The following is a 23783-nucleotide window of genomic DNA, read 5'->3' on the forward strand; positions in this document are numbered from 1 at the left end:
TAAAGAACAACGTATCCACCAGGTACAAGGGGAACGTGTTAAAAATAAATAACAAGAGTAATGTCTTACGTAGGAAAAAAATGGTACTTGCCAACCTGTCAAAATAAAGGCTTCACATCACTTCACAGGGAAATTGAGCTAGCACATTATCTTATAAGCATAGAAGTGAGCAGTCCCATTTCTTTGCATCAAAAATGATCAAATGGTGTGTAAGGCAGGCAGAAGAAAAGAATTTGTGACCTATACTCACTTTGCCATTGCAATTTCTTCACCCAGTCACAACACACAATGAAAGAAAGCTCAGCTGAGGTCTAAAATGAGTTCAGGAAAGAATTTAGTGCTTGAGCTTTTCAGTGAAATTAAACGAGAATATTTACTACTGAACCATGAAGCAGCCTGATGTGCAAGACAAAATATTTCTGCCACAGTTGAGTTTATAGTCTATTCCAACAACTTTAGAGGAAGGCTATTAAAGCTAACACAGCTTGAGGAACAGCTGGGAATCATTACCTGTCTTGGTGTCTGCAGTCACTTCACTATCTTGTTCTTTTTCTGGGTTTCTCTCATTTTCTCCTTCTTGTGCTTTATCACCTTCCTCAATTTCACTCTCGACTTTGTTTTCAACCTAAATGGGATGAAGGATTGCTTGGAGAATGAGAGCTATACAAGACATTCAATGTTAACTTCGTTTATAGCTTTCAAATTAATTCACTACCATAAAGGAAGAGGTTAAGTTTTAAAGGCTGACTTCTACTTAAGCCCATTCTGACAATCGTACCCACAATCTGAACAGACAAAGCAACTGCCATACTGGACAGAAATCTACCAGATTCAGTAACCCAGGTAAAATGCTTCATCTGAAGGTACGTGAAGTAAGATGACAGGTAAGAACATCTTCCACTCCCCATGCTGTCACCATTTATTCTGGTAGTTTGTGCACCAGTCTCCTATCTTTTCCGTGCTACGTCAACAATTCATACAGTATTCAGCAGTACACGCATCACCTCCGAATTCTCACGGTCACAACAGCATCTCGTGGCAATAAACACTACAACTGAATTACATACTGCAGGAGGGTGCTTCTGTCCAGGAACTGGTGAGAAAGACCAATGGTTGCAAAGTAGAAGTAAAATAAAAATATTTGTTAAAAATCTAGGTGCCTTAAGATAGTATTCATAAAATCGGCGGCAGCTTCATGCATAGGACTGGAAATATAATTTTCCCCTTGGGAATAATCCAAACTGACCCAAATGTTTCTCATTTATTCTGATTTAAAGAACAGAGCATCCTTTCAAGCTCTAACCAAGAAGTCTTCTATACTTGCATCTACCTAAATGTACCTGACTATCAGAAAGACAGTGTAAGAACTGAGACCAGAGTGAGAAGTAATACCAAGACTACAGACAGAAACACATACGTCACTTTATCTCATTCCTTTGATGAAGCACGCAACACAGAAATACCATCTGTTGTAGCAGATGAGATAAGTGCCTACCACTATTTATTTAGCAGAGTGATGTTTGAATTCCAGCGTATTAGTTTTAACTGCAGTTTAGGTCAGGAACAATCACAGCCAGTGACATTACTGTTGACCATCTGAAAAGAGGTACTGCGTTTGTAGACACGATGTTATAAAACTCCCCCCTCAAACACTTGCATTCTTGTAAGCATTATCAACAGGTTGAAGGAATTAATTTCTAATCTGATCTTTTTTGGCAGGCTGCATCACACCTAACGTCAAAAGCACATACTACACACACCTATAACCAAAATTTAACACAGATTTCTCGTGAAGAGGAGTTCTACTGACCAGCTCAGTTACAGACACCTTCATTTCATCAGATCTCATTTGCCCACATCCGTGGAACTGAGAATGGTTCCAGAAACAGCCAACAAAGCCGCAGTGATCACACGGACTGAACAGACGTAACTCGCATTGCCACTGGGGAGTTGCGACAATAGCTAATAATCGTTCAGGTCGTCTGTTCAGCTCCACACAAGCTACTCAAAAGTGGTTGCCAAATACTGCAAGGAATCCAAACAACTCACCAGTTTCCAGGAAAGCCCGGATCTCTCTGATCTTGACGGAGCTGAAAGCTGTATTCAACTTTGGAAAGGCAATTTGCCACAAGACAAACTTTTCTAGGGCAAGACTTCAAAGTGATACTTGCTTTAGACCACTACAAGTCATGAACCGCAACAAACCAATGTCCTTCTGCAGCTTAAGTCTCTACAATTAGTTTGATATTGCCTGCTTTACATTTCCTCCCAGTCCCAACCCTTTTTTTTTTTTCCTCAGGACTAGGAAAAAACGTGCCAGCCATTTGTCCAGCACAAGAAACATCTCTATGTGACTATGTGATTAGAAAATGAAGTACTAGGAAGACTGGAAACTGTTAGGGAATACTGTTCACTAAGAACTGACCAGCACACTGCCATCTACCTTTTTTTTTAAGCAGACACTTTAGAATTTAGTAATTCATGTCTATAAGTATCAGAAGTACCTTTTCAGAAACAGTATGCTGAACTAAGCTTACCTTCTCAGACTGCTGCCCATCTGTTTCTGCTTCCATTTTTTCTTCTTCAGCTCCATCTGAGAATATAAATAAAGTGTTTAGAATTGCCACAACATCCATTTATTATACTTATTTCAGAGTTAACTAAAATTTTCTGTTCTCTACTGACAATGGTTTATAAAGAAAGCCCAGACAGCACTGAATTCCTGGAAAACCCAATTCTATTACACTAATCTTACTTTAAAAATCAAGTTTACTTGCAAATTTAAATTTAACAGGCTTTTATTTACAGTCCAACAAGAAGGACAAAGCATTAAGTTACCTGTGCTCTACTCAAACACCCAATTTACCCACACAGGGAGAAACCCCCAAATCTATCCATCTTAGTTACATAAAGAACAGTATAATGTACAGCTCTGCAGTATTCAAGGCGCATAGTAATTCCCATTGGTAAGTCAAAGTATTATAAAATGTTTTTCCCAATACAGCCAATTTGATTCTGTAGATGGTTGTCAGCTGCATGATTAACCTCAATTACAGTGCTGCCAGACTTGTAATTCCTCCTTAGCACAAGATCCCCTGAGCTGCTTTTGATGAAAGGTCCACCCAGCAGCACTGTCGCATGTTGCAGGTCAACTGAAGATCTAAATTGCATTTTGCAGGTGGTGAAAACACCAGAGTTCGGTGCTGAAGTTTGCCGAAGCAGACTTTAAAATAATTATTCAACGCCAACGTAATACTGAGTCCTAGCCAATTTGTTAAAGCTGACGCTGTTGTTAAACACTAAGCACCTCCTGCTATTTTCCGCCCCAAAAAGCGCTAGAGGTCAAGGCAGTGAGCAATTCTTCTCCTTGGTGGTTCTGGCATGAAACCCAGCACCGTGCCCTGTTTTGCCTCCTTGGTACCTGCTGCTCTCTGCACCAACACCGTGACCGCCGGGTTCTCAGGTACGGCCCGACCCGAAGCTTTCCTCAAAGCATGTTTCTCCCCAGAGCACTCTGAGAAGTATTCAAGCCCCCAGAAACACATTTAGATGAATGAAGATGTTTTAGAGCTCCTACATCACACGAGTTACCGAAAGGGGAGCGGCACAGAGCCCACGAGGCTAAATATCTTGTTACCGCCAGTTAGCACTTGATGCCAGGCACGGCATGTGGTCACGGGCAATCTAACAGATTTTCCAGGTATTTCACATGCGATGTAGAACTACATGTCCCAGTGAATCGGAACCGAACAATGATGCTTAAGTCAAAGAAACCGGTCCAAAAAGGTGTGCTACGATAGATGTTCGTGGACAATCCTCTCACTCAGGCCTTAATCATTCACTCTCTTGCTTCCTCCTCAGCTGAAATGAGAGCAATGCTTGTGGGTTTGTACTGAAGAACAGATCAATGAAGGGATCCAAGTTAAACCCAAACGCTTTATTTGCTTTCTGAGAACAAAACACTATTACAACAGCTCCTTAAAAACCCAACGGCAGCTTCCCAGCTAGGCGCTCAACAAGCCACGCATCGCATCTGAGCGCAAGAGCTGGTTGTTGGTTTGGTACAGAGCAAGATAATAACGGTCCCAGCTTTTTAAAGAACTTATTTTCCAAGATGCTCTGAAAAAGCGGAGCTAGCATGTGCCTTCAGTGCTAACACCAAAGACGACAATAGCGTTGTCCAAGAAGCTAGAAGCATGTAATATGAACCATTTGGACACTTGGCAGGTTTCTCACTGCTGTGGACGTGTGGGTCTGGACGCCACCCACTGCCTCTTACACATTCTTCATATTTTGAACCCAAAATGAGTTTCCCAGACACCCAGAAAAACCTGACCTTGACCACAAGCACCTTCTGAGTGCCCGGCCTCAGCTTCGATACACGACTACATGCTTCCTGCTGTTGCTCATTTTGGTTTTTGGCTGACGAGACCGAGCTCTTCAAGCTAATAACCTCTTATTTACTGTCTGTGTGGCATTCAAACAGCCACAACAGAGACATCTGAAGGGTTCTGCCAAAACAGAGCCAGGCCCCCTTGAGTTACAGACTGCTGTCTGAGTAACAGCTGCCCAGTTATCATCCCTTCTAATTTTGGCACCTACTAAGGGAGATAATAGCCTAACTGATATGCAAGTGAGACTAAAATGAGACGAAAGAAAAAAAAAATCCATCTCCTGTCAGTGCTACAGCCGTAATGTTACCATGTGCTGGATGCATGCACCTGGAAAGAGAGTGTTTTAACAGCAGTTAGTATATTCCTGTCCTTAGGACAGATCTTCTGGTGCTAGCCTTTGGTTCACTCATTTATTCCTTTATACAATATTTAAATAAACACTCCTGCTAACGAAAGCAAGCCTCTTCAGGATAAGAGGATAACAATAAACGCATTGACAGCAAATACCATGAAGGAGTCTGAATAATGTACTACTATTTCCCAATATTTTCCCATACGGATTGTTTACTAGACCGAGAAACACCGATCTATTTGCAGCACCCAGATGTTCTGTAAGAACAAACAAGAGGGAAACTTCAGCAGTAACAACCCTGTACTCCTTGTCTAGGACCTCAGACCTAAAAGACTGGATGCCAGGGAAATTTAATGTATGGAGGCATTAAAAAGGGAGCTTACTTAGATCACTGGCTCCAGCACACGCTGCCATACCAGCATAAATCTGGTGAAAAGCCTTTATCCATCTCAAAGCTTCTGAAGACACTGGTTGGTGTAAGGGTGCTCATTTTCCGTAACCCTTACTTTACTGGGAATTCCCATGTGCTACACTGAAGCAAAACAGTGCCCAAGGCCAGGCTGGATGGGGCTGGGGAGTGGAACTTGATAATATTTAAGGTCTCTTCTTACCCAAACCATTCTGTGATTCTGTGATCCATGATTCCTACCATCAGGATACAGTGTAATCGAAAGAAAAAAGGTCAGCATGAACAATGCAGAACTTAAACGCACGGAGGAACGGAGCGGGTCTGAAACTCAGAATCATACAAAACTTACAGCGAAGCAGGCTAGAAAAGTCCCAGCTTGTGGACAATTTTAAGTGGAAAAGAGGAGATGTCTGTCTTACGAGCTCATAACGTGACAATTTGTTTGCTGTTCTGGAAGATGAGACCCTGTAGCTCAGGTTGGACTCAAGTCTCAGCCCCCCGTCCCACCTCGCTGCTCTCACCTGCCAAGGGCTTCCAGTCTGAGCAGTCCCCTCAAACCTGCGGCTTCACCTTTATAGTCTGCCGGAGGGGAAAAAAATCACTACAAAGTTCTTGCCACGCAACTGCACACGATTTGCTCAGGACCACCAAATGGATGACAACGCTCCTTGCTACATACACATTCCCGGTCACATTTGATAGAAAGCTGGAGGTAACAATTGTGCAAGCTGCTCCTAAGAATGCCATGAAGTCAAGGCCTGTAAGACACAAACCTTCCCGCTCTATCCAAAAAGCCAGTTTGTTCTTGGGTCTGCTAGATAGGACTGAATTCCCTTTCTACCCTAAGATCAGCTTGGGGTGGTGGTTTCGGTTTTCTGATTACGATGCACGTCAAGGTTTCCAGTCCCGAGATAAAGAGGAGCAGCGACTAACAACGTGTGATTCCCTGCAGCAAGCAGAGATACCAGCACAGGATGAGTTTGTGGAGGTTTACAGCGTGCTACCCACCAAGCATTACCATGGGGTTGAAGGCAGTTGCTGTTAAATCCCTATGCATACTGGGGCAAGTTTTATTAGGCATTTATTTTTTTTACTTGCAGACCACAGGAACCATCGTTGAGTGACTACTGCCACAGAAGCCAGCCCAAGGCAAACACGCACCCTAAGAGGGCAAACTCTTTTCCGCTGACCTTTAAAAAAAAATCTCAAAGAAAAAAAGCACATACAGCATCTCTCAGTAAGAGAAGTGCCCTTCGACTCTCCCCTGCCTCATAATACATCTAACAAACTCTTCCCTAAGCTCAGCACGCTTTTGTATTGCAGAGGGACACATCCAGCTACAGAAAGAGAAGGTATGTGTGTGTGACAGTAAGATTGTTGGGAACATCCTGATTTAGCTTAGGTTTTTGAGTCCTGGCTATAAGATAAAACGTTATTTTAAAATCAGGATGACAACTTTAGGCAGGTTGCAGTCAATGGCTTTTGAAAACTGTTCTCTTCTATTAGCTAGCAAGCCGCTATCTGCAGTGACAGCGCTACGCCTCTGCGGTTCCCACTGGCATAAGCCATTCCGTGCTTGTACACATCGAGGAGACCGTGCTGAAATACTACATGTAGTAAGAAAAAAAAGCTATCGATTATTAGTTTTGGCATTAAATAAGTTTATCTGGATCCAAGCAGGTTTTTGCTTCTAGCTTACGGGCTACTGGAAGTACCTCTAAACAATTACAGCTCCATAAAAATTAATTTTGAATTCAAGTATGAAAAGATCTAAAAAAAAACCCACCACATTTCTGACCCTCTGCATGAGAGTGACAGAAATTACTCCTGCATTTCAGTGAGATACAAACACCTTAATGATTGAAAGAGGTTAAAAACACAACTACATAATTGCATGAGGTAATGAAAGCATAACTGACAATGAAAACAAGGATTGATTAATTAGAGATACATGTTCCTAATACAAAAGGAGAAGAGAACTTTAAGACCCAATAATCCCTTTTACAGGGCACTGGTGATGCTCTTTAACTCTTCGCCAGGTTTCGTATCATACCTTGAACCTTGCAGGATGCGGGAAAAGAAATTAATGGCGTTTCTTAACTCAACAGCAGGCAGATGGTTACAAGACACCACAAGGCATCTTTCTAGAGGAAAAAGGCACCTGCAGAGTAGAAAGCACTGCCCCTCCACACCCTTCTTCAAACACCTGAAGCAGCAAATATTTGCTGCTCTATGGCAACTTGTTCTGCTTTGCATGTTATCTCCAAGAACAGGGGGGGCTGTTTTCTAACACTTGAAGAATTTATAACTGCCTTCTGATGAAGCCCAGTGACTTTACAGAGAAGTTAAATTGACTTTAGGTCAGCAAGGGAAACTATAAAATTTCCACTGTCATAATTTACTGCATCACCAGCAAGCAGACGCTTGCAGCACGCGCAGATAAGTAACCTCTGTTGTCGCTAGACGAACTGTAAGCCAAGCCCTACACACGAATGCAGAGCACCACGCAGGAGATTCAGCTCAGGAGCCAGCTTAGAGCTGCCCGCGAGGCGTCCCTTCCCCTTTGTTTCCTATAAGGCAACAACGTGCAACTTGTCAGAAGTCAGGCTTGAATATTAATATTTAATTGAGAGAAATATACCATAGCTGTAGAAAAATCCAGGGTCTGAACGTGATAAATACGTTACCATCTAAACCATAATTTATATCTTCCAAATTAAGTCAGGACTCAGAGCCTCCTCCGCCGCCGCCCCAGGCAGCTCGCACACGGACGGCGCGATGGCTGCCACGGAGAAGGAATTCCAGATTCACGAAGCTGCGCGAGTCCATCACAAGGGGATTGATGGGGGGATTGATGGGCTCAATCCTCCAACGGCACGGAGCCAGCTTACAGGCACCTGCACGTATGCAAAGTGAACGAACTGTTCAGCGTCTGCCTTAGTAATGTCTGCGTTATTTCAGAGTGAAAGCACACCCCGGGGACCGCATGAGAAATCATCCTGCCAAAAATGAAGTAAAATAGCTTCTTCTGTGTATGTATACTCGTGTTTTCCGCTATATGTATTTGAGAACGTTACACGATCGTCCATAAAGCGTTAAATTTAATCATCTGTTTAAGTCGCTTACAGTTGTAGTGGAGCCCCTAAATCAGACCACCACCCCCCCAGGGTCTGCTGTCACAGATGAGCTACAGCTGGAGGCCTCCACACGCTTGTGCCAGTGGAAATGCTTCCAGTGAAATACTTGTTAGAGTAAGACCTAAAATCCACGAGTAACTGCCTCCAACACAGGCACTTCAGCGACTCCCCTGTGCCTAATTCAATGCACATATATGCAGGCTATGTAGTTAATCACCTTTGGAAAGTTATTGAGAAAGCACACATACTCAGTGAAGACCTAAGAGGGATACTACGCACCACAGGTGCACTAAATATTCCCCTTCTCTGGAGCTTAATCCTTGGCCCGGAGAACAGGCTGCTTTGTTTGCTCTCCTCAGTTCACTCAATAAACCAAACGCAGGGCATCTTCTCCATTGCATTCTATAACCCACAGCTGTGGTAGCATCTTGGAAACTAAAAGACAGTACCTGTCAAGCTTATCACAGAATCTGAACCACTTGAGCCCATTCTTAATTCTACCGAAGCTTTACAATATTAATTCAAAAAGAACCATCGTCAGCCTTTAGAAATTTTAACAACGAGGACAAGAATGAGATTCTTGGATATTAATGTAAGCTCCAGGAATCCCTTCCAGTCCCATTTTCCCCTTTCACATTCCACACTGCCTACAATTCGCCGATATTAAGAGCTTTCAAAAGATTGCAGAGCTATGGTATAATTTTATTTCTAAAATATACCAACTGATGAGCTTTAATTACAGTATGGAACCCTCCGTAGATATTTTTAGTTCTCTGTGGCGACATTCAGACACAATACCTCGGGTCTAGTCATGCCAAACGGCTCCATTTCAGCAGTTACGCACCACAACGCTGCACTTCAACATCCAACACACCTCTGCACGTGCAAGCCATGGATTCCCCTATGCCCTCCAGTGCAAAGCTGTTTTGGGGGTGGAAGGCACTGCAGATTGCGGAGTGACCCAGTTCACTCTTGCTGAGCAGCTCCCCCAGGGAGAACCATCTGCTGTTGTCCTAATTTATTCCATTAGTCACAGCCCAATACAAATCGCATTAGCTATAACAGGACAGTATTACTTATAGAACTCACCACACAGCTCATTCAGAAGTAATCGTGTTATGGTCATCTGCTCTCCAACTCCCCATATTAAATGACAAGCACTTCAGAATTTCTATTTGCAACTTGTTTGCAAATTCTCCTAAAGAAAGGGCTGCCAGACTAGCAATATCACTAATGATGTCGATGATAGACTTCCACAATTGTGCTGCAGGATTACGAATTAAGACTTAAAGAAGCATACATGACACAGAGGTCCTTAATGTGCATACTACAGTCAAACCTGTACTCAGAAAATAGGGAAGAGTAGAACAAAGCCACAGGAGAAAAAGATGTATGTATGTATAAGCCTAAGCTAAGTTTACTTTAAAGTAGTCATCACCTCAAACCTAGTCTCAGATGGAGTTAACACCTAGATTTGTTTCATAGTAGACTTGAAAATAAAACCAACCCCCTTGAACTTTCAACAGAGCTTTGATGCTTTTTGACAGCTTTGTGCAGAGCACTGCAGATACTCCAGATGCCAGTGTTTCCTTTCCAACATGTTCTCCACCTCTTTCCAAAGCACCGAGCTGCCTGACATCAAGGCTGTCCCACGGAGCGTAGGACTAAAAAGAGACGAGGAGGACTGAGTGGCCTCTTAATTTTTTTTTCCATTTAAGAAACACATTAATGAGTTACACGCTACTTTTAAATCTTAAAGTGTAGTTCTGCATCGGACACTAAGCACCATAAAATAGTAGTCCTGCATCTATCTTCAGCCGTACGGCTAGCAGCGGGTAACTGAACAGAACTGGAACACACAGGTCCCTCACGGTCCCATCATACAGCACCTTGCTCATCCCTCTGCACAGGGTGACAGGTCAAGTAGGGGAGACACAAGCACAGCCCAAACCAAACCTCCCAGTCGACCCAGATTACATTCCATTCAGTTTTATCCAAAGCTACAGCGGCATTTAAATATGCAGTCACTAAACTCTCCAAAACAGCTTGTGGTAAGCTGAAGAAGACAGCAGCCAACAATGATGGGGAGAAAAATTAAGATGTACTGACAAGCTGGTAGATCTCTACCAAACGCAGGAGGATGAAAGCCTCTGAGAAAGTTAGCAGGTATGCAGCAAAATGTCCCTCTGCACTCAGTTCACTGCTGTAGAAGAGCCAAAACAGAGACGGAATGGGGTTGTACAAAGCTTTATAGGGAGTTGCAGCAAGATACACTTTTACTCACCATAGTAACAAATAATTTGCAAGTGTCAAAGTTGCAGATAACAGACTTTATATGAGAGTATCTGCTGAATACCATAGAATATAGTTCAGTTGAAGCTGAACTCCAAACCAAGAGCTTGTTAGTATGCAGTGTAACATACAACAGCCAGAGCCAAGAACCACCATGTACCAGTTCACCTCTTAATAAAAAGCTGCTCTTCTCCTACCACCAGTTAGCAGTGTACCCTGTACAATACTTACACTAAAATTAGTTGCCAAAAGGTGTGACAGAACGTTATAGGCTCAGCTGGGGCACAAAGAGCCAATAAACCTCTGTTTGCTCTACCATAACTATTATGCTAGAAAGCCATCATCATTCAACTGCTCTCATGCTCGTGGAACTGGCATGAAATCTCCCACTCTGGTATTTTTGCCCATTCAACTTGTATACATCCCAAGCGATGGCATTTTCACTTAGCCAGCAGCAGGAAAACAAACGGCTGAAACTAAAGCTGGCCCTAAGTTCATTAATTCATTGTCAAGAGTTAATAATCCGCAGAGAGTAGAAGTGGAATGACCTGTCACACACACTCCTTACCACCATTCCCATCTCTCATTGGAGGCGAACTTAAGGTTTATTACAAGTCAGAAGAAAGTGCCTGCCAAAATCTGATTTGCAGATATTTCTGCAAAACACAGAACCGACGGACAAGCCTACCGATTTTCTCCGGCTCATCTGGACCTGTTCCAGCAATGCAACTGCTCTCCAGTCCGTACGTCGGATCCACCTTCCCAGAGGCTCGTGCTGCTTCCTGTACTTTCTTTACATGAGCTTCAACTAGCTCCAGCGGTACTTCCTCTCTGACTCGTGAAAACTCCTCTGTTAAAAATTACACAGATATGTGATATTGCATGTGTTTTACAGCAAGCTGTAAGTTACAATTTTCTCAAAGAAGCATGCAGGTAAATCTTGTGACAAAACGCATTCTCAAATACAAGCTCCTTCTTTTCGCATTAGGTAATTTTCTCTCTCCAATCAGGTAGAAGAGATTCTCCTCCCAGTTATATAAAATGCTTTTTACATGCAAAAATAAAGAAAAAAGTAAAAGGAACAATTTCATTGAGTTTCTTAGGGGATATAACCGTGGCTGATAATTTCAACACAAGCAAAAAGAGGAAAACTAGAGCTTTAGCATTTTGCGTTTTTAAAGAGCTAAACTAATGACAGCGGTCACGATAACACCAACTACAGGGGAGTGCTTGCAATCTATTACTACTTATAGAAGCATAGAAGGGGGGATGCAAGCCCTCTGCAGATATTCAGTGGCTTTTAGGAGTTATTCTAGCTTGTCTGTAAACTGGTGATTTCAGTAACAACAGAACACAAAACTGGGTATTAGCAGACTTGCAGAACTTATTATCGATCCTCTAGAAACAGTTGATTCTAAGAGCAGACACAAGAGAATGTTGTATAGACAAGGTGAAAAAAACTTCCAGGGCAAACTCATACCTAATGCAGCCTTTGCTGCAGCTGATGCCACCCGGGGATCCACCACCGACGCCAGAAAAGCAACGGTACTCATCACTGGATTGCCAGATTGGCTGAAAGGAACGGGCTGGTAAGCCAGCGGGCCGAGAGATGCATCGGAGTTCTCCAAATACGGGTCTTCGATAGGAAGCCTCAGGAAATGGAGAATGCACTCATCCTGGGTGCGGCTCCCAACGTGCTCCGAGACTTTGTTCCAGTCATCTTTGTACATCTCCAGAGCCTGTAAAAGATGAAGATTGTGGTATATACATTAGGTAATCTGGAAAAAAAAAAAAAACAGGAACTGCTTTATGCAAAAAGACTTTTGATACTAGTTATTTTGGTGATGCAACAACAACAGAATCAAACAACTATTTAAATCCTAATTTTTTTGGTAGCAAAATTCTTCCGCAGAAGAACAACACACATCTCGCTGGCACGAGTTAAACTTAAGCTACAGAGAGCATTACACAAGTTTTATTCTGTTACTATACCAAAGAGAACTGTCGGAAGATTTTGGATTTAAGAGTAAGATTTGAATAGTTAGCATTTTCCCCATTTCGTATTCATATGTAAAACTTTACAAAAAATAGCCTGCTTATCCTACAAAGCCTCACCAAATTCTTTTAATTCTCCTAAGTACTCCCCCTGATAGCATTCTCGTGTTCCCTCATTAATGTCTTAAACCACCAAGCTCTTTGAGGCAGGAATGGTATTTATTTCACTTGTACTATATATGACGATGAAGTCCATTTTTTACATTCAGCACATGTTATGAAAACAAAAGAGCATCAAAACAATACACCAAGGAAAAAAGGAAAATATATTCTGTATCATGAAGTGAAAAGAGATCGGCTTTCTAGAAGCTACTACCCAGTCCGACTCTCAGCAAGTATTCAAGTTAAGAAATTGTTATTATGCAGGTAAGACACCTGATAAATTAAGGACCTTCCAGATTAAGTCAAAGATTTGTAATTCTTAATTCCAGTCATTTCTGAAGTTACTTCAGCCAAGCCTCAATTAAACAATTTAATGAATACGAGATACCGAAGATTCTGCATTAGTTTTTTTTTAAAAAAACACAAATTAATAAATAAAAAAAGGGGTAGCCTAATACAATATTATCCTTCAGAAGATTTTGTTGTTGTTGAAAATTACCTTAGTTATTTAAGCATTCGGATAGCATAAAATTAGAGTTTAAGTATCCGAAACAACTTTTACATTATTGATATGATTAATGGTAAAGTCACCTAGGAAAAAGTAAAAACCAATTTGATTTCTAGACCTATTAAGTTAAACAAACAAAACAAGAAAAAAACAAATCTGCAAACTCAAACAAAGGCCTATCAGAAGTCTTCTGAAAATATTTACTACTAGAGGCTGCATATGAACAGTAAACACCTGTTTCCTTGCGTTACAGATCCCATTTGAATTTCAAATTGAATGGAATTGGCATTGAAGTCAACTTGCTTTTTACTTATGCACTTGGGCACATCATGGATGTTGAAAGCCAGCTTGGGAAAAGTGACCTGGAAGTGGTTTAAGCTTTACCTTGCTGAAGTCTTGTATTTCTCTCAAAAACCTCGTTATTTAAATTGGGTAGGGAGGAGGGAGCAACCCCCAGCATACCTTCAGAAGGCCACTGGCTCCCCACTCCGGCCCCAAAACACGGGGTGCAAGATTAAATGGGCAAGCAGCGGAGTAGGGGAAGGAGGGAAGGCTGTGCTCCAGCAGAGCCTAGCTGGATGGAAAGAACAATACAGAAACTGTTGCAGACCACAAACTAGACAAAGAGAGGGGTTTTAACAGCTGCACAGAAAGAATACTTCGGCTTGGGAATGAACAAAGGACAAGCCACGTTGGACAGCCCGCTCAATACCGCAGTGATCAATGGTCCCTAACTGCTTACAAACCGTTCGCCTGACCTCCTTCACATCTTGCCCCAGTGCTTAAAGAAATCAAACTCTCAGTTCACTAGGTCATACTCACGGGGAAGTATTTATTTGATGTTCAACATTAATTTCACTTTCCCTAATTCCATCTCAAGTTGTGTGTCTTTGTCTACCCACTGTTTACCACACTGGCATATTACATCAAGTTTTGCTTTTCATGGCCATGCAGGATTTTTTTCTCTCTTTCCCCTTCATTACCTATTTTTCTGCTATACAAACTAGCTCTCCCAACAGTTGTCCTTACTATAAATAGCTGAAAGTGCCTTTAACTCCACGGAGACACAGAGCAGCAGTGTGGCAGGGAAGATGTTTCTGGGAGGGAAACGAGATTCCCCCGCGTCCCCTATTCACTCAGTCAACAGGAGGAAGGACAATAATTATTTTAGATACGATTTATTCTTTGGAACTCCACTGCATATATATTTGCCCAAAGCTACCCTGAGGATTTAATTGGACTGGGCTGCCTTGTTATAACTGAATTACTTATGCTTGAACTGATATACTCTCTTCACTGATTTATTCATAGGATAAATCCACAAAGAACATTATTAATTTAAACGCACATTAAATGAATTTGCAATCTCAAGACTTAGTTTTTTTTGTTGTTATATTTTTAAAAAGAAAAATGAATACGCCATCTGGATTATTTAATTAGGCTACTACTTGCTATGTATGATCATAAGTTACAGACACACAAAAGAATGAATCTTAAATATTAATAATAGTAAGCAAAGACGATAGCGTATCAAGATATTACTTCTAAGTTTGCTCCATACAAGAACACCATGAACAATATCTTAGCTTTTTTCACCACGTAAGCAAAATTCTTCCACATGCTGACACAAAAATGTGGGCTCAACAGTGTGCAGTCTGACATGAAAAAGCTGTTTTGGCTATTTGATGAACACACTTCTGTATCTGTGAAGGCTGAATCAAAGTACGCTCTGCTGAGGCACTTTGTCTAGTTCAGAAAAGAAGTCACACAAAAGTCTAGTATTGTTCAGCACTGTTAATACCCATTGTCCAAACTTTGCCATATAAAATTTCTTAAATTTTCAGTGGACTAATTAATGACAAAAGAAAGCCAGAGCAATCACAGAGCTTCATGCTAGTTTAAGCTATAAGTTAAAAAAACAACAAAAACCACGCCAAAATGGAATTCTTTCACAAAAAAAGCTGAATTGTAGCGAAACTGAATTATATAAAAGGGAGAAAAAAATCCCACCCAACATCTACACCAAGAAAACATTCCTGTAATAGAAAGCTCAGTGGAAGATAGATATATATATATATACACACTTTTTTTTTTTCAGGAAACAGCAGCACATTAATTATTTCAGGCCACCTAGAGTCTTCTGACAAAGTGCTATGAAAAACCACGTTGCCCTGACACAAGGAGGAAAGACCAGAACATACTTATGCAGTACACCTCGTGTGATGGTTTTCATCCTAGGTAGGAAATCCAAGAGACCTGAGAATTATCGTATTCAACAGCTTCAGACTAAGCAATCTGGAGACAAAGACCTGATCTAGTGTGCCAGCAGCTCTTTGACCTATTTTTTACAGTACCAACGTGACTCCAGTTATCTCATGTAATTCTTGGAAAGACCTCTCTGCACTGCAAGATCTCTTCTTGAGCTCATGCACACGTTCCCAAACACCTAATTTCTGAGTTGCAGATATGAGTTCAATAGAACTGAACCTTAAAGTTCATGAAGTCCCTTGAGTACGCAGATGTTACTGCCATCTCTTTTTAGTAGTAGCATTCTTGTAGCAATGATGGTCAAATAAAGAGAGATGGTTTCGAGGGAGAGCTGTAACCTTTTACCACCAGTTCAGAAGCCACAGTCACAAGAGACAGACAAGCAGCCTTGCGCACACAGACACTCAACCACATTCCTCCTCCAGATACGTAGAAATAGCTTCCCACTACAAACTCTGCTTTGCTATTCCAGTTCTGTAAAAGGATGCAGTTGTCCTCTAACTCTACTTCAAAAAAGTTAATCTACACACAGATTTTTTCAGTGCATAATATCCTGCATGTTTTGGCTTCCTAGTCTTCACTTTCTTTCCCCTCATGAACTTACTTCTAATAGCAGCAACGTCTCTTGTTCCGTCCATTCTCTTCCAGCACTTGCACCTTTACTCTACAAAAGACGGGGAAAAAAAAGTGAAATGTGTTTCTTTGCACAGAATTAAAAAAAAAAAGAACAAAAGGGGAAGAATCTTTTGTTATTTGGTCCACTCAATATCTAAAGCACCTACCTGTTACAACAGCCCTTCTACAGCTCACCAACACCTAGTTATTTAATACACAAGTTCAGTTCACAAATTTACCTAACATAGCTAAAACATGCCGGGAAGTGCATTACTGCAGGTTTTGGGGAGGTTTTGGGGGTGTGTGTGTGCCGGTTTGGTACCTTTTTCTCCTGGCTCCCACCTATCCTTGCATGTAAATACAGCCAGTTGAAAAGATGATTTTCCATATAACAAAAACCCTCAGGAAAGTTGATGGCATTCCAGTCAGTTTGACTTTGGCCAGTGAAATTAAGTCAAGAACAGAGCAGTTTACACAGAGCATTCTACAATTCACGCCAAAGAACAGCAGCAGCTAACAGTAGAGCACAATATCTAACTGCCCCTCATCAGCTGCTGCACAGAAGATGTATGCTGCTGTCAGTCAGGGAGATGGAATTACTTGATTCAGGCACAACCGGGCTACTGTCAGTTTAACGGGCACATTTCTCGACAGAGTAGGGCTTATGTCAACCAAACTTCAGCACCTCTCAAACCTCTGGTATACTTCCAAGGCAGACTGGAAAGTGTAAAGCACACGTTGGTCCAAAAACAAAAGAAAAAACAACACATACCATTCATCTATCTAAAAGCAGTAACTCTGTAAAGAGAAAAAAGATCTTAACGGATAAAGAGATGAGCTATCTGAAAAGACAGCAGTAGTAGTAGCAAGATAATCTGCATATTTAGCAATCGCTTCCTCTTATCATTACTCTTACCAAATTTGCATACTGGGGTTAACTTCTCAAATTTCCTAGAAGCTACAAAACTCTTGGTGAAAACTTACTCTTCCACTATTACAGTAATCCTAATCTGTAGGCATCAAATAAAGACAAAATCATGTTGTCAACTGCTTATAAAACAAGGTTATCTAGATTGGATGTCTCTATGTAAAACCACACCAGAAGGAAAAGGGGTATGTAAATCTATCCTATCTCAACATGCATTTCAAAAACATCATTAGCCCACAGGAAATACTAATCCAAGGGAGCTGTTGAGCTACTGGTCAGTTCTCAAGCAGGCTGGTATGAATGGCCAGAATTGCAGTTGCCACAAACACCCAAAACAAAAAGGGAAATCAGCTTCTGCAAATAAGTCTGCTCAAGTTTATTACAGATGCTTGCAAACAGAACCGAAGTCTAGAATCACTGAAAGGTTTATGAACGTGGTAAATATTTCTCTCTAAACTAAAAGAATTATGTCACTCCATGAAATGTGATATGGACTCAGGCTCTATAAAAAATGCTAATCTCTAAAAACATTGTGGGGGGTTGTAGTGTTTTTTTCTCCCTCCAATTTAATATAGTTATCTTGTGATCTCTTAGCACCATGATCATTGTACTTAGAGAAACCATTTACACAGAATTAGCCTGTCGTCAGCCCAAGAGAGGCAGTAATCAGCAGAACACTGCAGACCTTCCAGACTGAAGGCTATGCTGAAGTAGTAAGCTCGTATTCCTGCAGTAGCTTCAAGCACTATCAAGTACCCACGCAGGTATCAGACACCAGCAGGAGTTAAAGTCAACAGGTTATGGAATCAGCAACATCACTGCAATGGCATCTCAAAACTTAACTAATTATACAATACGTTGCAAAGACAGTGCTAAAAAGTCCCCTGCAATGGTTTTGTGACACCGTTTGTAATTAAATGGCTTTCTGGCTCTCAGCCTGAAAAACCTTGCTCAGTCTTGGAAAACAGGATAGTTAAAGATGCTGCTGAAAGATTTCAATTTCTGTATTGAATTACTTGATAGTTTGTTGATTCTGAAGCATTCAAGTAAAACATCCAAAAAATATAACACGAATTCAGCGTTTGGAGACTGACGGTATCGACTAGCTGCGGATAGGCACATGATTTTCACTTCTACAAATCTGGGTATCCAATACAACTGAGTGAGGTATCCTAACACCCTACATTGAGAAGGAAGAAATCTAAAACAGGAATATAAAGAGTAACATAAGGCATTTCACTGTCATCTAGTGGGGGACAATTAAGGAAAAATGCTTAATAGAAGCCACAGGGGAAAAAAATCCAAACAAACTTGCCTTTGCTAAAGTCTTTTTTGAGTAAATATCTGTGCGAAGTCCAAAGTTCTGTAGATCAGTAGGTTTCTCCTTGTTTTTCTCAGGAAAACTCAGCATCTGCTGAGCAGCTGGAACCTGCAAACAAACATAACAGAAGACAGGTCAGAGGGTCAGGAACTGGAAATTATTGAAGGTTTTCAGACCAATGTTAAGCAGAACACAAAACGAACAAAACAGCTTAACGTGACTTGTAAAGATGTCTTTACATAATATCACTTAGACACAACACTAGCAGGCTTGACTTTAGCGAATCTGACTACTTGAAGCCCCAAACCTAGATGGAGAACATTTCAGCAAAACACGCACACATTATTCTATTAAGATGTTCCAAGACACTGGCTAGAGCTACAAACTTCTCGCGTCTACGGCGAACACAGTTCGTGCCACCTGTGGGGCTCACCTGGGGAGTGCGGATGTGGAGAGGCATCAGGCCGGAGGGCGTATCAGCGAGCACGTTGAAGTGAGGAGTAGGAGGAGGGCCCATTGCCATGGGACGGCTTTCTGGATCCACCTGGTAGTTGATGAGACCCCACTGCTCCAGAAAAGCATGTACTCTATGAGACAACAGGACAAATTAAAATCCTAACAAACAAAGCCATTTTGGTTGTGTAGAAAGGAGACAGCAAAGGAAGCAGCTTTGGTTTAAGATCAAACTGGTCCATAATCTCCTACAATCCTCCACTAATCACAACGACCAACGCAATTACATATGAGCTTTGTGCAGACTTGATAGTATCACTTCAGTGTGTTAGCTAAAACAAAGCATGACGTTTTGGTTCTGGATAACAGGAAATCATTAAAGACAAAGGCAAAGCAGAGAGAGGGCTGCATGCATGGAGCCATTTGCAGATGTAATATCCACGTGAGGGCTGCACAACCCTTGGTTTGCTTCCCTCATCTATCTGTAGCTGTTCTTCACTGGATCTACTTTTAGCAAGTTCCAAACTCTAGGACTCTGCTGTACCTCACAACTTTAAGACTGGTGGAACATATAAAACCAACAAAATTTAACTGCAAAACCAGGAATTCTGAGAAGAACTCCACACACTGTACTGAACAGCAGAACCATAATATTACAAGTTAAGACCCAAACTTTGCAGGCATGGCTCAGTGAGCACACAAAATATTATAAATAAAGGATAGTATAACATATTCCGGTTACCATAAAACATGGAACAGTCTGCTGATCGGCTGCACAATGGCTATTGCCCACACCTTTCCTGTCACACCGGAGCACTTCCATTTCTATTTCTTTTTGTTAAAGTGAAAGCAATGGCTGAAAGATCCGTGGTTGTTTTTTTGTTTGGTTGGCTTTTTACCTCATGACAGCGCACACATCTCCAGTCAGATTCCTTCTGCAGGCAGTGCTAGTCAAGTACTCCTGAGGGTTTAAGCGATAGGTGTCAATCATGAAGTTGCGGTAAGCGAGGTATCTGAAAGACAATTGGTACATATTTCATATTGTACATTGGTGTCTAACAAAGCTTAGAATACGTATTTTAGGATTCACCTTCTCCAAACACATTTATCACTGACAAGCAAACACCTCCTGCTAGTTTTTATTGATGAAATGTAGTAAGGTGAAATCAGTATCAAAATATGCAAGCAGAATTTCTGTTTTATATACTGCATATGGTCCATCCACCTCTTCCAGATGTTTCGTTCTGGATTTTCTCTGGAACTGTAGTAGCACAAGGCACACTTAAATCTCAGTCAAAGAGTTGTGGACAAGTAAAACTCAAATTTAAACTACTCAAATTGTTACCTACTAATTGTCGAGTACTTTGAAAGCGTTGCAACCGAAAGCAGTAGTATTAAGTCTAGAACCAGGCATGTCAGAAGGTTAAAGACGGGTTAACTCCTTGATATAGCTGCTCTTCCAGCACTAATATTATGAAGAGGAAAGCAAGCCCCTTCTTTTACACCTTTGCTTCTGCTCTACTACAAACACACAATACTTTCGAAGATCGGGGATATACAGTTGGTCATATACCCACTCCATTTAGGTTTTAAGTTTCGAGAAGACAGACACTGCATCCTTGGTGGAAAGAGGCCAAATACAGGTCGTCCTTCTTGCCCCCACTCCAAAGCACTCCAACTACAGCTATAACTTGGTCACTAACCGAGTACTTGCTCAACGGACTGCAAGCTGCAGAAAAAAATTAACAGGGCCTGGTCCTAGCATAGAAACAGGATAAATAATCCTAGTCGGTCCTCTCTGTGAGCCTGGAAGGAAAAAAGCTGCACAGAAAAACCAAAGTTGTACGCTGGATGGAACGCTACTGTTTCTGTATGAGGACTTTTTATACATTAAAACACCAACAAGGAAAGGGTTAGAGAACCAAATGGAGAAGACAAAATCTCTGAAAAGCAGAGGGAAAGAATCCAGAAGCCAGCACAGCACTCCCCACGCACTGAGCTGGGAACAGCTGAAGTAGAAACTGCTCCCATGCTTGTGCATGTTAGTGCACAACAGTCCAAACAAGCAAGTTTTGGGGTTCAGCCCATTTCCTGCCCTGTACACGTTACTGCTTGGTCTTTTTCATTAAGTTTCTGGAATGTACTAATGTTTCCAAATACAAGTTGCTCAGAACAAAAGCTACCATAAAGTTACTTCTAGCTCTGTTCTTTAGATTGAACAAAACCAAATCTGCCAACAGACATAGGCAAGGATCCTAAGCAAAGATCTGTTCAAAAATAGTGTGTTATAAACAATTTCTACCTCCCACCATTAAAAATTCAACACGGGGATGCCTTAAATGCAGTGTAAAAAAGCAGCCAGCACTCAATACTCGAGAATATAAATCATGCAGAGAATGAACACCAGTGTCTTTCACAGGCGAGACATAAGCAGACAGATGCTGCAAGGACCCATTCCTGCCAAAATCGCACATCCTCAATTCTGAAGTTATATATAGAACTTGCTGGAAAACCACTATGGGACCAGGTGTTGAATGTTGTTATGGTAGGCGAGAAACAAAAGGGAGCTTCTTCCATAGAGGAATATTCAGGAACATTTCTGAATGTTCCTGGAGAGAACTGGGTTGCCACCTGCTTGGAGAAAGGCTACGTTAAAGTGCTCTCGGCTGCAGAAACAAGTTTAATAGCTTAATAATAAGGTCACATTGCACATAGGTGGAGGAAAAAAGCCTAAGACAGAAATATCCCTGAAGTTCATCCTGAAGGGAATCTGTTTTCAAGAGTGACATGACCCATCGGCTATAACTTGTCAACAGCAAGAAAGAAAAGTCAACTAGTATTTAGTTAAAACCCTTTCCAGACAGAAACCAGGCCCCAGGCCCTACTGTCACAAGAAGGAACCTGTGTGAGCTCTTGAGACACGGTATTTTGTTTGGCCTGAAAACTGAGCTGTAGGCAAGACATTTCCATGCAGAAGGATGTTTATTTTATTAAAACCAAGACACAATGCCAAGACCACGTGCTACTCCTGCAATCCCTACGTGGTGGCAAAAATACATCCCCAGGATAACACCAGGACCGGGCGAAGGGAGTGCCTCATTTGCTTCCCTCAGAGGGAGGTAACCAGCAGTGGTTCATGGGCAAGTGCCAGCAGACCCGATGTTTTGTTGCAAATTGAAAAAGAAGCATGGGATTTCACCTGATAACCATATCAGAGGCAAATACGCAATGTTTCCAGATCCAGCTACCACCCTGTAACCAAAGTTGGAGGGGGCAACGTTCCTTCACGTTTGTCCCCGAGCTCTCTCCAGACAAACCAACAGCCCAGGAGGAACAAGCAGTTATTGGGTATCCTCACTTACTGGGGCCTCAAACTAGTACCCATTACCATGGTTTTGGCTGCAGCTACTGGAAAGTTATCCACTAACTATCCAAATCTGTAACTTGAGGAACAAGACTGAGAACCCTTGAAAGGTCTTTTCACAACTCTGCCTGTTTTGCAGCCTTAAACATGAAGCACTAGAAGGCCCCAAAGAAAAAAATACATTGAATAGTAAAACTTACAGAGCAGAGTTAGTGTCAAATACATTTTGGAATTGCTATGGTGCAGGTAGAGTAACATCTGCAACTCAAACACAGAGAAGCCGGAAGCAAAGAGCACAGACTCAGCTTCAGTCAGGGTACAAGAGACCTCAGAAGGTCTCTAGGCCAACCTCCTACTCAACACTGAATCGAGACTGGGTTAATTAGGGCCTTGTACAGCCAGGAAACGTTCAAGGCAGAACATTGCACAATTTCCCCAGGCCCCTATCCCAGTGCTTCATCTTCCTTAGAGTTCAAGAATTTCCCTTGGTATCAACCTCAAACTTGCTGGGTTTCAGTTTCATTTATTTTTTCTGCTGCCACAGTAACGGGCCTGGCTCCATCCTCTCAGTGACCTCCTCTGGGCATTTGGCAACTAGTGTTAGAGGTCTCCCAGTCTCTCTTCTCCAGGCTAAGAAGGTTAATTTATCTTTTCTACCTCAAAATCAGATCAGAACCCTTGCAAAATATCAGCCATGCCTGAGAAGAGATTCAAGTACAAGAACATTTTCTGAAGTCTGCTTTGTTTACCGGTTAGAAGACCAATACAAGATGATATTAACGCTATTGTTTGCGCTAGGAAAAAAAATAATTTGGAGAATTGCTATGTAGAAAAATGCACAGGTTAAGACAACATACTGAGAAGACCCCTCAAATACTTCATTTCACAGTTCACGAGAAAACAGTTTTTAAATCCCCCAAAGCTGCTTTGCAACTAAACCGAGATTTGCTACATGATAAAGTGAACTAGCCTGGTTCCATTGTCCAAGTCGTCAAGTACGTCAATGGTGTTCGCTGTGATTTTTTGTGAACTCTCAGGTTTTAGGATTATCATTTTAAGAAAAACGAGCACATTGACTATCTCCCTGTAATCAATCACCTTTCAGGACTGCTCTGAATAACTACATTTACTGTTGTAACAGAAAATTCTCAAGGAAGGGGAGATGTACTTTTACTAACGCACATAACAAGATTTGCAGTAGATTTCCAAAATAAGCAATCGATGCAAAAATCACCAGCTTATCTTGTCTCTTCACTAAATTAGAGGAGAAATTAATAATTTGATGTATGGAAAGACCTACAACGTTTCAGGACAGCATTCAATTGTGATTTATTTTAAAACTTCTTGAAAGCTATTTACAAACAACTGTATTTGTATAATTTCAAATTAAGAACACTTAAGTTCTGCTGCAGATACCAGACCCCACAAGGCAACGATATAGGATCAAACTGGATCTAAATTCAACCCAGAGAACTCCACCTACATTTAAGAAGCACGATCAGAAATAAAAAGTCATTAGAGGGTTTGGAACAGCTATAAACAAATGCTTTTCTTCTTGCACTGCACAACTCCAGCTCTGATTTTA

The 23783-nt window shown here is 41.5% G+C and overlaps 1 protein-coding gene across 3 annotated transcripts in view; it reads right to left on the minus strand.

The window, feature by feature from the left end:
- The window catches only part of SMARCC1 (SWI/SNF related BAF chromatin remodeling complex subunit C1), a gene marked incomplete at its 5' end in the record, with an annotated part of 83144 nt that overhangs the window by 25260 nt on the left and 34101 nt on the right, over positions 1–23783 (minus strand). For all 3 annotated transcript variants that reach the window (XM_083825497.1, XM_083825496.1, XM_083825495.1), the window contains 8 exons: positions 511–625; positions 2538–2593; positions 11273–11434; positions 12065–12323; positions 16122–16181; positions 18376–18489; positions 18815–18968; positions 19734–19847. In XM_083825497.1, coding sequence (XP_083681623.1) covers positions 511–625; positions 2538–2593; positions 11273–11434; positions 12065–12323; positions 16122–16181; positions 18376–18489; positions 18815–18968; positions 19734–19847 — 1034 coding nt within the window. The remainder of the gene's footprint in view (positions 1–510; positions 626–2537; positions 2594–11272; positions 11435–12064; positions 12324–16121; positions 16182–18375; positions 18490–18814; positions 18969–19733; positions 19848–23783) is intronic.

The sequence above is a fragment of the Anser anser genome, assembly GCF_964211835.1.
Source record: "Anser anser genome assembly, chromosome: 2".
NCBI lineage: Eukaryota > Metazoa > Chordata > Aves > Anseriformes > Anatidae > Anser > Anser anser.